The sequence below is a fragment of the Balaenoptera ricei genome, chromosome 20, assembly GCF_028023285.1.
Source record: "Balaenoptera ricei isolate mBalRic1 chromosome 20, mBalRic1.hap2, whole genome shotgun sequence".
Classification (NCBI taxonomy): domain Eukaryota; kingdom Metazoa; phylum Chordata; class Mammalia; order Artiodactyla; family Balaenopteridae; genus Balaenoptera; species Balaenoptera ricei.
In genome coordinates, this window is record NC_082658.1 from 40,976,472 (window position 1) to 40,992,339 (window position 15,868).

Below are 15,868 nucleotides of genomic sequence, written 5' to 3' on the forward strand. Positions count from 1 at the left end.
GTTAGTTTCAGGTGTACAGCAAAGTAATTCAGTTATATATTTTTTTCTGATTCTTTTCCATTATAGGTTATTACCAGATATTAAATATAGTTCCCTGTGCTATACAGTAAATCCATGTTGTTTACGTATTTTATATATAGTAGTATCTGTTAATACCATACTCCTAATTTATCCCTCCCTCTCTCTTTCCCCTTTGGTAACCATAAGTTTGTTTTCCATGTCTGTAACTCTGTTTCTGTTTTGAAATATAAACGTTCATTTGTATTATTCTTTAGATTCCACATGTAAGTGATATCATATAACATTTGTCTTTCTCTGCCTGGCTTACTTCACTCTAGGTCCATCCATGTTGCTGCATATAGCAATATTTGCTTCTTTTTTATGGCTGCACGCTCTCTTACTTTGATACAGATAGAACTTTTAACTCGTATTTGAAGGAGTGCTGACAGAAGACTTGGCTAAAGCAGGACCGTCCTCTTGAGTCAGGGCTGAAGAATGCCCTAGTTAGAGCAAGAAAAACTGTTGCGGAGGACTCAGTATTTAGTGACCTTCTCTTTAACCTGGTTAAGAACCTAGTCCCTTACTTGTATCTAGCAAAATGAATCTATATTTTGCTGCAGGTGCAGGCATTAGGAGGAGTTATTAAACAGCCCTCACAGAACTTTTGGTGTGGATAAGGTATGGGAAAATATCAAAATGCATGAAAGTGAAGAACTATTAAGGACACTAAGATATTTTAAATGGGAAATATATGGAGATCAGCAAATGGAGGGAAAAAATTTTTCTTCAAAATATATACCAAATCAAATTCATTCCAGAGAAATGTGAAAAATTACATTTGAAGAAAATAATGTGAGTTACCCTAAATCCTATTTTTTTAAAAGGCAATATGCCTTAATACCGACAAAAACTGAGTAGGCCTTAAAAAAAAAATTTGATTAGGCCTGCCCCTCCAACCTCATTTTTCTCCCACTCTCATAACTTACTCTGCTTCAGTCACATGCAACGTCAATTCTTAGACTACACCAAGCTCTTCGTTGAATCAAGACCTTTACACCAGCTTTTTTTCTGTATGGATCCCTTCGCAAATTCTTCCCTGCCTTTTAGATCTCCAGCCTAAGTGTTACCTCCTCAGAGAGGCCTTCCCTGACGGCCTTAGATCATACTCCCCAATGCTGTTCTCTATCATAGCACACCAGGCACTGATCAGAGCCTGTAATTACTTATTTACTGTGTCCCCCACTAGAATGCAAACTCTATTACAGAAAGGAATCCATCTTTCATATTTACCTTATATCTCCAGAATCTATAAGCCAGTACTTAGGCACAGAGTAGATGCTCAAGCATTACTTGTTAAAAGAATACTGAATAAATTAAAGAACTTCAAAAAACACTAAAATTATGTATTGCATAACAAAAAGCAATATATGTGGAATACCATATGGTGAGGCAGCATAGAATAGTGCATAAGCACACAGACTCTGGAGACAAACTGCCTGGGTTTGATCCAGGTTTCCCTTCTTGGATGTTACCAAGGAAAATTTTTCCCTCTCTGCTTTGGTTTCCTCATCTGTAAAATGAAGATTGCAACAGTACCTAACTCATAGCTAATAATATGCTTAGCCTGTTGCCATGGTCCACAGTTAGCAAAGAAATATATAGCCCTGGGAAATGCAGGAGGGAAAAAAAAGCAAGTATAACGGTGAAATATCATACTATACATATATTTTTTGTTAGTCTGAGAAGGCAATTTTATGTAACATGCTAAACTGCTCAAGGGAAATAATCCAAAATTCTACAATTCCCTTATGAACACTTTGAAAGACAGAAAACAAAGTTTATCTCCTTAGCCAGGTATTCAAGGGTCTTAATTGTCCACCCCAACCTCCTTTAAACAGGTCAACTTCCCTAGATTTCATTTATGAAAATAGCTTGCCTTTCCCACCTCTGCTTACTCCACTGCCTTTGCCGAAAATGTGCCCTTGATTCTAATTGCCCAAATTGTATTCAGCCCTTAAAGTACACTATAAATGTTAGCTTTTTCAAATTTTATTTATTTATTTTTGGCTTCATTGGGTCTTTGTTGCTGTGTGCGGGCTTTCTCTAGTTGTGGCGAGCAGGGGCTACTCTTCGTTGTGGTGCGTGGGCTTCTCGTTGCCGTAGCTTCTCTTGTTGCGGAGCATGGGCTCTAGGCACGTGGACTTCAATATATGTGGCTCACAGGCTCTAGAGCGCAGGCTCTAGAGCGCAGGCTCAGTAGCTGTGGCAAACGGGCTTAGTTGCTCTGTGGCATGTGGGACCTTCCCGGACCAGGGCTCGAACCCATGTCCCCCGCGTTGGCAGGCGGATTCTTAACCACTGCGCCACCAGGGAAGTCCAAATGTTAGCTTCTTAATGAAACCTTTTCAGATCTAAAATACTAAAATACTCCCACTAAAATATTCCCTCCAATCAAAATTTTAAAAAAATAATAGGGACTTCCCTGGTGGCGCAGTGGTTAAGAATCCGCCTGCCAATGCAGGGGACATGGGTTCGAGCCCTGGTCCGGGACGGTCCCACATGCCGCGGAGCAACTAAGCCCGTCTGCCACAGCTACTGAGCCCGCGTGCCACAACTGCTGAAGCCCATGCGCCTAGAGCGCATGCTCCGCAACACAGAAGCCACCGCAATGAGAAGCCCGCGCACCGCAACGAAGAGTAGCCCCCACTCACCACAACTAGAGAAAGCCTGCACACAGCAAAGAAGACCCAATGCAGCCATAAATAAATAAATAAATAAATAAAATAATTAATTTAAAAAACAAAATATTCCCTCTAAATTCCCATGCTGTTTTGCTGGCATCTTTTTTATTCATTAGAGTGCTTGCAAGTATACACATCTTAAAACTACATTAGGGACTTCCCTGGTGGTCCAGTGGTTAAGAATCCGCCTTCCAATGCAAGAGACGCCAGTTCGATCCCTGGTCAGGGAACTGAGATCCCACATGCCGTGGGGCAACTAAGCCTGTGTGCACTCTAGAGCCCACACGCCACAACTAGGGAGAAGCCCCCACGCCGCAACAAAAGATCCCATGTGCCGCAACTAAGACCCGACGCAGCCAAAGAAAAAAAGAAAAAAAAAACATTAGATTATAAGCTCCTGCAAAGTATAGCCATGCTTTGTCAAAAAAATGCTTAAAATATAGAAATGTACTCTTTATGACATTCACTTTGAAACTTTCTGACTGAGACCTAGAGTGATACATCACAATCTAGTAAACATATACATAGATATGAATGAATATTATCTATGTGCGTGTCAGAACACAATACTAACTCCCAACTATATTTTCTACTATATTCTATTTCATTTTTTGAATAATGGTCCTGGTCCACTAAACCGATTTAATGACCCACTAATTGTTAAACCTGAGGTTTGAAAAAGCAGTACTCAAGGATAAAATAACAGTGCTTTTCAAGTACTCTATAAATGTGCTAAATACATCAAACTGACCCTCCAATTATTGCTTTTATTTGGCCTTGGCAACGATGTTTATCATCCTGTAAAGCCAAAATTAAACAGATGTTACAAAAGTAAGCACTGCTTAGAAAGGAAACCTAAATGTTAGTTACTATTCTGAGTAATCTTTCCTTTACCTATCAGGTTTAACTGAAATTTGCTTACGTGACAGCCTGAGGGCGAACCACGACTCCACCAGTACAACGACTGGGTCTTCTGGGGGAATCTGTAGCCATTGCTTCATTCACAAAACCTGTTTCCAGAACGAAAAGACAGAAAATAATGGATCATTATTGTTGGGGGTCGGGAGAAAGATACATGGTTGCTCACTAGAGATCCCTTGTCACAAATACCTAAATGTTAGGTCCTAAAATGCAGGAAAATTTCCCAGCAATTCCTATTACACCTAAAAGAGGGGAGTGCAGAAGAGGAAGAAGTAGATAAAAGATTTTTCAAACTACTATGAGGTTTTCTTATTTGGACCAAGCCACAGAACCACAAAACTAGTTAAGACCCGTGCAGGATCCTTTGATTTACTGCTTTTTTATTGTTTTTGTTTTTTTGTTTTATTTATTTTTGGCTTCATCGGGTCTTCGTTGCTGCACTCGGGCTTTCTCTAGTTGCGGCAAGCAGGGGCTACTCTTCACTAGAAGCGTGCAGGCCTCTCATTGCGGTGGCTTCTCTTCTCCGTGTCGCAGAGCACGGGCTCTAGGTGCGCGGGCTTCAGTATTTGTGGCACGCAGGCTCAGTAGTTGTGCCTTGCGGGATCTAGAACATAGGCTCAGTAGTTGTGCAGCACGGGCTTAGTTGCTCCGCGGCATGTGGGATCTTCCCGGACCAGGGCTTGAACCTGTGTCCCCTGCATTGGCAGGTGGATTCTTAACCACTGCACCACCAGGGAAGTCCCTGATCTACTATTAACATAAACTAGGAAGGGATGGAAAGTCTAGCACAGGATCACTTTATAAAAACAAATATCCTAACTTTGTGAGCCAAATTAAAGAAATTAAAGAATTTATTGAAATCTTATATTGAGATAATAAAAATATACATGGTATAATATTTTAAGACCAAATGGAACAGTGAGGTACTACCTTACAACTAAGAGTGTTGGGAAAATAGGAGTAAAATGGCCTACGTATCCTGATGGATGTTAACTAGTCTTATTGTGGTGATATTTCGCAGTATATACAAATGTCGAATCATTATGTTGTACACCTGAAACTCATGTAATTTATATGTCAAATATATATATATTTTTTTTAAAAAAGACTGCACAGTCACAATTTAACAAGACTATCAAAATCATATTTGTAACCTAATTTGTAACCATATTTGTAACCTCTGCTACTGTAACCTAATCACCAGAGTCTAAATAAGTAATAAAAACGTATATGACATTAGAAGCCCTTCCAGTCTCATCACTGAATCCTGATCCTTGAATGTCTAATAAGCACCTGAATCACTGGGGAGGTTTTAAAAGCATGGACTGTATGTGGTTAAGGTTAAAAGAGACAGCAATATTAAAGATCTCTTACACGGCTCAGGAAAGCCCACAGCCTGGAACTAATCTTGAAAGCCCCTAAAACCATCTCTTCTAAGCAGGGAGCATTCTATCACCTTATTTGAAAACTCGCAAACTGATGAGTCCCATCTGCTACAACCAAACCACGCTGTGCCCCAACTAGCCCAGATACCCCTTCCTCAGTGGGTATCTTCACCTCCAGCCCCTGAGCCCTCTCATTTCCATTCCACCCTTTATTCCTCGAAACACAGGCTCCCAAGAACGGTCTTTAAGGGCCCTGTCTCCTGAGGACGACCCTCGCCAGCCCCTCAGGCCCCACTCTCCTGAAAGACATCAGCACGGCGTTACCCATTTCACCTCCAACGCTGAGCCACCGCTGTCCCCGGCCGCCCTCTGGCCCCTTGCCCTCCCTCCCCTCCCCCTCCGATCTCCACAGCTCTACCTCGTCGAATTCCTACCAGCCAAGCCCTCTCCCCTCACGCTGCTCGTCCCACGTCCTCGCCAAGCCTCCTCAAAGCCGCAGCACCACCAGCCTTCTCACCGGCCGCCCCGCCGGTAAACGCTGCTCTCCAGCTCAAGTCTCACTGTTTGGAGTCTCCCCTCGTGATTGACGGTTACCACTTCCTACCACGCCTCAGCGGAACTACCTTTCTAGCCAATCCTAGAAGCAAACTGGCCGCGGCTGGGCACCGCCCTTAGAGGTCAGCTTTGCCAACCAGCAAGTAGCAAAGAGGCGGACCCGCCTCCCGAAGTGATCCAATCCGCTGGGGCTCGAGGGAAAACACAACAGTATGTAAGTTCGGGTGAAGCCGAGGTGTCAGGTTCGGTTGCGAAGGTAGACCAGGTAGGGAGGAGTTACAAACATGTCTGTTTTCCTTTGCACACAGCCCCTTCGTGGCCTTGTCAAAAAGCATCATGCCGCAGAGGCCTGTGCACGTCACTTGGGTGTCTCAGGCTGGGAGTCGTACCACACGGGGACCGGTCTGTTTACATCGAATTCTCGCGACAGCTGGTTCGAAGCTCAAAGCACGTGGACATGGCAGCTGCCAATCACTTTTAGCTGGCCAGTCAGCCATCCCGAACGCGCCTTCTGCCCCGCCCTTTTCAATGTGTTTACCTTCCGGGAGCCTAGGCTGGCTAGCGCTGGTGGGCTACCCTGGAGCCCGGGTGGTGATCTGAATGAGGGGTGCGGCTGGTACTGTTGTCAGTTTGACCTAGGTTTGTGGACCACACCTGACTCCTTCCTACCTGTTTACACTTCCCGTAAGGAACATATTGAGATCGCTCTGGTGTCATTCCGTCGGTTACATTTCTTATATAATAATATTTATTGTTCTATTGAAGGAACGCTCAACACAGACTTAAGCACTTCATAAGTACTATCAAATTTAATACTCTTGACAATCCCATGAAAATATGGCTTATTAATAGGCATGGGGTTTGTAACAAAGTGGCTGATACAGCAGTAAAAACTTTTAAAAGGTTTTAGCACTGTGAAGGAGGGAAAAATTTAGTAGAGAAACTACCTCACCAGAAATATGCAGTTAATCAGGTGCTGGGCAGATAGATGATGATATAGGTATAGATATAGCCAAGAAACCACCCATTTGCTTGTACGCTCAATTAGTGCCCATAAAAAGGACACCCAAAGTGATATTTATCAGGCTAATGTTTGGACATTCATGTTCTTCCACTACACAAATTCCCAGCACTGTCGGTCTTTTAAGATTTGCTTCCTACATTAAACCCAGTAATGGAAAAATCTTTCCAGTATTTTGAATTCCCTTTGTTCTTATTGCTATCACTGGCTTACTTCCTTGTTGTCTTTGAAATGTTTTTTGGTTATTTCCCTAATGCATGTCTCATTTTCTCCCACTAGAAAGTTAAACTCCTCCTAGGCATTAATAGACTAAGGCTTTCATGTTGTTGAATCCCCCTTTATACCTAACTACCCTGAACACAACAGATATTTCAAAATTCAGACTTACTTGAATTAAATAATTATTACTCTCATGTTGTCCCTGACCCAGAGCAGGAATAAAGAGAAAATCCAAAGGAGACCAATAGGTAATACTCACAAGTGGGATAACCAGCATTTGTATAAGGTTTTTCAGTTTAAATAGCTGTTTTACATGCATTGTTAAATTCCATAACTCTTTCACTATTCCTCTACAAAGTTATGGAAGAAGCAAGGAAACAAAAATCATAAACACAAATTCATTCATTCAATAAATATTTGAATGCCTACTAAGTGTCAGGCATGTTCTAGGCTCTGGAGATACAGCAATAAACAAATCAACCAATGTGCTTGTCCTCAGCCAGAGAATTTGCATTCTGGTGGGAAGACAGAAATAAACACACAAACAGAGAAATTCAAGTAGTGTAAAATGGTATGGAAAAAAAAATAAGCCAAATAAATAGAGGTCAGAGCTGGCTTATTTTAGGTAATGTGGTCAGGGAAGGCCTCTCAGGAGATGGCATTTGAACAAAGACTTCAATGAAGTAGTAAGAAAGCTGCTCTGAGGGAAAAGCAGTCAGGATAAAAGAAACAACAGGTACAATGGCCTTAAGAAAGGAATGAATTTTGAAGAAGAATGAGAAAAACAGTGTTGTTAAATAAAGTAGATTCAATTGAAAATGATAGCAAACTAGTTAGGAGAGGTAGGCAGTGGCCAAATGAAGTATAGTGTATAGAATTATAAGGACTTTTAGTTTTATTCTAGGGTGGGACTCTATTGGAGGACTTTCAGCTAGGAAGTGTCATGATCATACTTATATTTCTAAAAGATCGTTCTATCTACTAAACAGAATAAACTGTCATTAGGGAGGGGACAAGAGTGGAAACAGTGGGTCAAGTAGGGAGGCTATTTCACTAGACCAGATGGGAGAGCTGTCTAGAACTGGGCCTAGAAGTGAAGCAGCAGAGGTGAAAAGTAATCAATTTCAGAATATTTTGGAAGACAGAACTAAAAGAACTTGATAATGGGTTGCATGTGGGATAGAAGGAAATGAGAGAATCAAGGATGATGCCTATGCTTTGGGCTTGAGCAACTGAGTGATGACGTTTACAGATAGGATGAACCCTGTTGGAAGTTATACATTTTTTAGTGGGGGTGAATTTCTGTGCCCTGGTTTCATCCTTTGTAAATTGTAAAAAAAAAAAAATTATTAGCCTCATAGAATTTTTTTTTATTAATGTGATGTTTTGATAGGAGGTTGTGTTTTATGTTGTTTATTTTATTTATTTATTTATTTGGCCACATCATGGCATGCAGGATCTTAGTTCCAGACCAGCCATCAAACCTGTGCCCCCTGCAGTGGAAGCACAGAGTCCCAACAACTGGACCTGCCAGGGAATTCCCAGGATTTTTTAAAATTAATTAATTAATTAATTTATTTATTTATTTATGGCTGCATTGTGTCTCCGTTGCTGCGCGAGAGCTTTCTCTAGTTGTGGTGAGCGGGGACTACTCTTCGTTGCAGTGCGCGGGCTTCTCATTGCAGTGGCTTCTCTTGTTGCAGAGCACAGGCTCTAGGCACACGGGCTTCAGTAGTTGCGGCATGTGGGCTCAGTAGTTGCAGCTCACGGGCTCTAGAGCGCAGGCTCAGGAGTTGTGTTGCACAGGCTTAGTTGCTCCGCAGCATGTGCGATCTTTCCGGACCAGGGCTCGAACCCATGTCCCCTGCATTGGCAGGTGGACTCTTAACCACTGCACTACCAGGGAAGTCCCAGCAGGGTTTTTTTTTTAAGTTTTAAAATTTTGCAAAGTTTAATGTTGGTACTATTTACATCATATTTTATATTATTTAATCTTTGCAAAGACATTGTATACACAAAGATACAAATTCGATAACTGAAAAATATGGAATGTTTCCTGAATTTGCATGTAATCCTGTGCAAGGGCCATGCTAATCTTCTCTGTGTCATTCCAATTTTAGTATATGTGCTGCCAAACCGAGCACAAGCCTCACAATTCCACAAGTGGGATTCTTATGAGGTGTAAATAAATTTAAAATTCTCAGAACCAGTTAGAAATTTGTACAAATTAACTCGTTCTAATTACTAACTTGCCAGTCTTACCGGGTTGAGAAGGTCTGAACCTTAGGACCTGCTTTCCTTTCTTATCGAAGTTTTCCTGCCAGAACACCATATGTTATTACTTGCCTTGAGTTGGAAAACAGTTTGCATTCACACCTGTAAATTTATTCATCCTTTTAACTTATGTAAGGTTTTTGCACGCAATTCTCAATTCTTGAAGAGATGACAACAGATTTTGGTTTTCTACTGTCATGTGAGAATATTAGGCCCCAGCAGTGTGCCATTGTGAGGAAGTAAAAGTGCTGCAGTAAACCGAAAAACAAAACAAAACAAAACAAAAAAACCCCAGCTATACTCCGTTTTTTCTCCACAAAGATGGTGTTCGATTCTCTCATCAGCCTTCAAATAGGGAGAAAATAGAATTTGTGGTGATCATGTTTTGAATGGACGTGAATTGTGGGTGCTTAGTACATATTGGCAGCTGATGAGTCACTTCAGATTGTTGGGACGTGGGGAACCTTTTCACAATCTGTTCTTGGGATTGAGCAATCCCAGCTAGGAAACTCATTTTCAGTGTGAGAGTAACTTCAAACTAGAGTCCTTGTTCTTCCAGCTGCTATAATGGCCTATTGTAATAAATCACTGATTACTAAAGCTGCCTCTCCGGTGGCCATGCAAATCAAAAACAAAAGTTCCCAGTTCCCAGAGATTTGTCAGAGAACTATCCATATGCAAACCAAATGTCAAGGTCAGTTTATACTTTCTCTCCTCTTTTTGTTTGGTAGGATTAGGATTCTTTTTTTAGCCTCAAACAAGCCATTGCCTCACTTGTTTTGGCCACCAAAAACACTTGGACAGTAATCACATGATTTAAGCAGTGGTGAAATCATCTGATTTCACACAGAGCTGTGGTGAACATTAATATTTTAATTGTCAGTCAAGCATAAGGAAAAACAAAGAGGGAATTCCTTGGCGGTCCAATGGTTAGGACTCCACACTTTCACTGCTGAGGGCAGGGGTTCAATCACTGGTGGGGGAACTAAGATCCTGCAGGCCGTGCCAAAAAAAAAAAGAAAAGAAAAGAAAAGAAAAGAAAAAAGGAAAACAAAGAGGTAAAAAAATCATCATCGGGCTTCCCTGGTGGCGCAGTGGTTGAGAATCTGCCTGCTAATGCAGGGGACACGGGTTCGAGCCCTAGTCTGGGAAGATCCCACATGCCGCAGAGCAACTAGGCCCGTGAGCCACAACTACTGAGCCTGTGCGTCTGGAGCCTGTGCTCCGCAAGAAGAGAATCCACGATAGTGAGAGGCCCGCGCACCGCAATGAAGAGTGGCCTCCACTTGCCGCAGCTAGAGAAAGCCCTCGCACAGAAACGAAGACCCAACACAGCCAAAAATAAATAAATAAAAAATAAATTTAAAAAAGAAAAAACACAGTTCGAGTACTTTAAAAAAAAAAAAATCATCATCAAGTGTAAGTTCATCAGTTGTTCAATTGTATCACTCTGGTTGGGGATGTTGATAGCAAGGGTGATTGTATATGTGTTAAGGCAGGCCGTATATGGGAAATCTGTACCTTCTGCTCTAGTTTTGCTGTGAACCTGAAACTGCTCTAGAAAATGTCTATTAAAAAATTACATTTCTCTAAAATCCTCTAATTGTGAGGTAAAAATACATTAATTACTCACTCCATGGACATTCTCTTGTGCATTCATCAGGCTGAAACTTTTGAACACTACCATTTGTGGTAATAGCCTAAAAATTATAATTCTAAACTTCAGAATTGCAAAACCAACATAATCCAAGGTTATATCACCTCACATCTATTTAATTACAACGCCTGGCCTGCCATTTGTCTGCCCTGCATATTACTAGATAACTGTGGTTTCTAAAACACCATTTCCCACATTTCTATTTGAAATTCTATGTATTTGTTTACTATCTTGGGTCCCTTCACCCTAACCCACAGATCTCTTTAGCCCACTCTGCTCATTCTCAGGCCCAGCAAACTTTCTGAAAATACAGTGATAATTTTTTTGCTTTGTCATTCTCCTGAAACTAGTATTTATAAAGTGGCCATGTAATTTGTCATCCTACCTAGGAAACCTTCATGAAATGAGGCTCTATTAATAATTAAACCAAAAAAATAAGGTAAAGTAGGACTGTCCCCGGCAAACCATGAAGTATGGTTACCCTTTATCTTTGACACATTAGTACTACTTTGTAACTGTTTTGTGCATGATTATATATTTCTGCATGATTATAATTCCATTGTCTATTTAGCTAAAATGTAAACTCTTTAACAGAAGGGATTATTTGTTTCATTTCTATTCTCCATAAGACTCTGCTCACTAACAGGAAAAATTACATGTCAGAACCCCAGTAATTTATCCTACAATTTGGAGCTGGTATTTGTAATTAAAGATACCAGAAAGTAAAACTATTAACAAAGACCAAAAATTAGTTTCATGAGCTGTTTTAATGATGGCCACGGCATAATTTATCTTCCCCTCATATACATAAACCTGGATAAAGATTGCTTTAAATCAGTGAAAACTGAATATGTAGTAACAGTTTTGAGAAGCTAAAATTTTAATATTAGGAAACATTTACAAACATTTATTTAGCACTATATACCTGCCATTGTAGTAGTATTATCTGCATTTTACAGGTGGGGACCAAAACTCAAAGATGTTAAGCCGTTTAGTCCCAAATTCAGGCAAAGTGATAGAAGTGCATGGTTCCTGAAGCCTCAGCTTTCTGCCTGAAAAAGAACCCCAAAGAAAGGGAAAGTACCATGGAGACTGTAGAGAGGGTGGAGCTCAGGAAAGCGACCCCACTGAGTACATTAGGCATGAATCTGATCCTAATCAGCATATTAAAGACTTTGAGAACTTAACTGGCAGATAGATAACTGCCCAGGTCCCCAACTAGCTACTGGGTGATGAACACAAGGGACAGATCAAATTACACAATGGCAAAGGATTTGGAAAATGAACTGATATTGAAACCACAGACCACAGAAGGTGCGTTGGAATATGTGGCATTGAGACAGGAAGGGGGCAGGGCACAACCTTTTAAAGAATGACAGCCATTGAGGATGTGACATAAACTGGTTAGCACAAACTAGGTCCAAGATGGCAGATGATTGACTTCCGCTAAACCTTGAGCCTCAGTATATGCTCATTGTAATACATCAGCAAGCTAAATGACACACCCACAGGCGCCATGACAGTTCCAAGGCCCACCATAAAAGGCCAAACAATGGGCAGTGGCCCAATCCCTGGAAATCCCCGCCCCTTCCCCAAAATAGTTGGAATAATCCTCCCACTCATTCACCTATGAAATTACCCACCACTATAAAAACTGACAACCCCACACCCTTAAGCCTCTGGCCTTCTGAGATGACCCACATTCAGTGTGTATCTCCCTGCATAGGCCTTCTTTCACTTTACTATGCCTCGCTCTTGAATTATTTCCTGCACGAAGCCAAGAACCCACACTCAGCAGCCATCCCAGGGACTTGCCTGAGACCTGGGACGGGACGGGACCATCCTCTTGTGCCCCACTTTCTTTCCTGCAACAGCATGAATTAACCAGATTGACTACCTATTAAAACAATGATCTCCATAAGAGCTAAATAAGATTGTCATAATATTCAGATATCTAGGATAGAATCCAAAATTACATGGTATACAAAGAACCAGGAAAACCTCAATTTGCATGAAAAAAACAATTAACAGATGCCAATACCTAAATGACAAAGAATAATATCTGACACTTTAAAGCTATATTATACAAATGCTCTTGCAAGCAACTGTGAACACTCGACATGAATGGAAAAACAGAAAATCTCAAAAAAGAGAAGATATAAAGAAGAACTGTAAGCAGATAGGGTAGGGGGTCCTTGGAGAAAGAGAACCAGGCCTGGCTTTCTTGACATAAGAGAAGCTATTTTGGCCTAAGCCATTTTGTGATCTAAGCCTGGTCACGAAGCTTGCCCTTGAACAGGTCTCAGTAATTAATGATATTAAGGGAAGTGAGGGAATTCAGGAACAGTGGAAAAGCATTCAAGAAACAATAGTTCAGTGAAAGAAGTCCTAGTTCTTCCCCAAGGGGTGTACATAACAATCTGATACATGTCCTCTGATACATATCTGGTACAAATCCTTTCCGTGTCCCCCATTTCTTGTTTGTAGGAAATAGGCTTCATTCAGCCTCCTGACCTTCCCTGAGTTCCAAAGGGCAGTTTCAAACTGCTGCTTATCAGGGAAGGGGAGGGAAAGCAGAAACAAAGGGGGAGCAGTCAAGAAACGATAGTGCAGCTGTGGGGCAGGGTCCTGGTTCCTCCTCAAGGAATATAACAATATCTTTGAGTTCTCTAGGAACTATGGCCCCCACTCGGGTGGAGAATGGATACTTAAGGCTGAGCACAAGATTCCTTGAACACGGCTGTTACCTCACCATCGACCAATCAGAAGAAAGTCTGCACATGGAAAGTCTGATCCCTCTTCCCTAAATGATTCTCCCTTTAAAAACTTTCATGGTCAAGCAGAATCTTCAAAGTTGATTTTTGGACACCAGTCCGTCTTCTCCCTAGATTGCTGACTTCCTGAATAAAGCAACTCTTCCTTTCCAACCAACACTCTCACCTCTTGAATATTGGCTTTCCGGCGGCGAGCAGCAGAACCTGAGTTCGGTAACACCACCACCTTCCTCCTGGGAGAAGAAGCTGGAGATTAAGTTAATAATTGATCATGCCTATATAATGAAGCCTCCATGAAAATCCCTGAACTGTGGGCTTTGGAGAGCTGCCAGACTGGTGAACAGACTCATGTGCTGGGAGGGTGGTACAACCCAAATCCATGGGGACAGAACCTCCTACACTTGGAACCCTTCTGGACTTTCCTGATGTCTCTTCATCCAGCTGTTCATCTATATCTTTATTATATGATAAACCAGTAAACACATTTCCCTGAGTTCTGTGAGCTGTTCTAGCAAAGTATCAAACCTGAGGTGGTGATTGTGGGAATGCTGATTTATAGTCAGCCAGTCCAAAGAGTAGGTGACAACCTGGGAGATGCAATTGGCATCTGAAGTGGGGGCAGCACCATGAGACTGAGCCCTTAACTTGTGGTATCAGATGGATAGTGCCAGACTGAACTGAACTGTAGGACACACAGTTGGTGTCTGCAGAATATTGCAGCATTGCTTGGTGTAGGAAAACCCACACATCTGGCATCTTAAGTATTATGAGTGTGAGTAAAGGAAGAAATAGTGTTTGTTTTCCATTCAGTGGACACGGTTAAGTAGTGGCATAGGTGAATAACATATCCAGAGTAGAATACGAAAGAATGAGGAGGCGCTGTGATGTACTGATGTGGAAAAATCTTTAAGAGAGAAACAGATGTATAGTTGCATGTCTATGTACAGATTTGTTGGCTACCCTGGGGACTAAAGTGAGGGTAGTTTCATTATGTACCATTTTATAAATCATGAATTTTCCATCATGCATTATACTACTGATGTATACATTATAGGCAAATAAAATTTAATAAAAATAATATAAACATTAAAACATTATTTGTTAATTGCATAACATCTTTAACTCGTTAAAGAAAAGGCCTAAAAACAGCCCTAGGTACACATACAAAAGAGCTAATTTTACCTTTTAGTTATATATCTCAAACCAAAAATGTTTCCAGTATTAGACAGCTATTAGTATGGTATGGAACTGGACTCTATGGCACTATAAATGTGACCTAGGAAAGAATGCTATGACATTTACATTAAAAAATTGATCTGAAAAATAAAGATGGAAAAATTCTTCACAAAAAATTGACTCCAAAAGTGTACGCTACTTGCTATATGTCATTACCTTGGAAAGATCTGAAAAACAAACTCTTTAGTTTTGAAAAACTAGCCAAAATTAATGTTTCACCTGAACCACTGGTTCTCAATTAATCCTTTTTTTTTTAAGGGAAATTTTTATTTATTTATTTATTTATTTATTTATTTGGCTGCATTGGGTCTTCGTTGCTGCACGTGGGCTTTCTCTCGTTGCGGCGAGTTGGGGCTACTCTTCATTGCGGTGTGTGGGCTTCTCATTGCAGTGGCTTCTCTTGTTGTGGAGCATGGGCTCTAGGCACGCAGGCTTCAGTAGTTGTGGCACATGGGCTCAGTAGTTGTGGCTCGCAGGCTCTAGAGCACAGGCTCAGTAGTTGTGGCGCACAGGCTTAGTTGCTCCGTGGCATGTGGGATCTTCCCAGACCAAGGCTCGAACCCATGTCCCCTGCACCGGCAGGCGGATTCTTAACCACTGTGCCACCAGGGAAGCCCTCAATTAATCCTCTTATGGAAAACTGGTGAGCTTCCAATTGCACAGTTCCTAGCATACTGTAGGTGCATGGTCAATGTTGAATGCATGGATTAACTCTTCAATGTCTCATTTAGAGTCCTGTTCTAAATTAATAAATTTAAAAAATTTCTCTTTGTAGAACAATTTATCACACCAAAACAACATACTCTTAGTATTTTGGTATTAGTTCCTTTTAGTTTTTTCTTATATTACCAAATAATAGTTTTATTCATTTTTAATTGCTATGTAATATTTCATCAAACTCTTATAAGCCATAACTGATCTAACCATATACTTATTATTGTATATTTAGCCTGACTTGATGTACTCTAAGTTAAAATTAAAAAGTCAAGAGTGCAAAGATGAACATTACATGTATTTTAAGTTGTTACTCTAAAGCTTGATCATGGCCTAACAAAAAGTTAATATATACCATTAAAACAAACCAA

The 15,868-nt window shown here is 40.9% G+C and overlaps 1 protein-coding gene and 1 non-coding gene across 12 annotated transcripts in view; both read right to left on the reverse strand.

Annotated features, from left to right (window-relative positions):
- Positions 1–5,618, reverse strand: part of BCAS3 (BCAS3 microtubule associated cell migration factor) — a 575,869-nt gene extending 570,251 nt beyond the window's left edge. For 10 of the 11 annotated variants that reach the window (XM_059908366.1, XM_059908365.1, XM_059908370.1 and 7 more), the window contains exons 1-2: positions 5,482–5,618; positions 3,664–3,751 (exon numbers count right to left, since the gene is read on the reverse strand). In XM_059908366.1, the coding sequence (XP_059764349.1) occupies positions 3,664–3,734 (71 nt within the window). In that variant the 5' untranslated portion in view covers positions 3,735–3,751; positions 5,482–5,618. Of the gene's footprint in view, positions 1–3,663; positions 3,752–5,465 lie in introns of all 11 variants that reach the window. The other variant, XM_059908363.1, reaches the window with a different exon arrangement.
- Positions 5,619–8,880: 3,262 nt separating this feature from the next.
- LOC132356309 (U6 spliceosomal RNA) lies at positions 8,881–8,986 on the reverse strand. Its single transcript, XR_009499826.1, has one exon. It is a non-coding gene; the product is annotated as a U6 spliceosomal RNA (small nuclear RNA).
- Between the last annotated feature and the right edge of the window lie 6,882 nt (positions 8,987–15,868).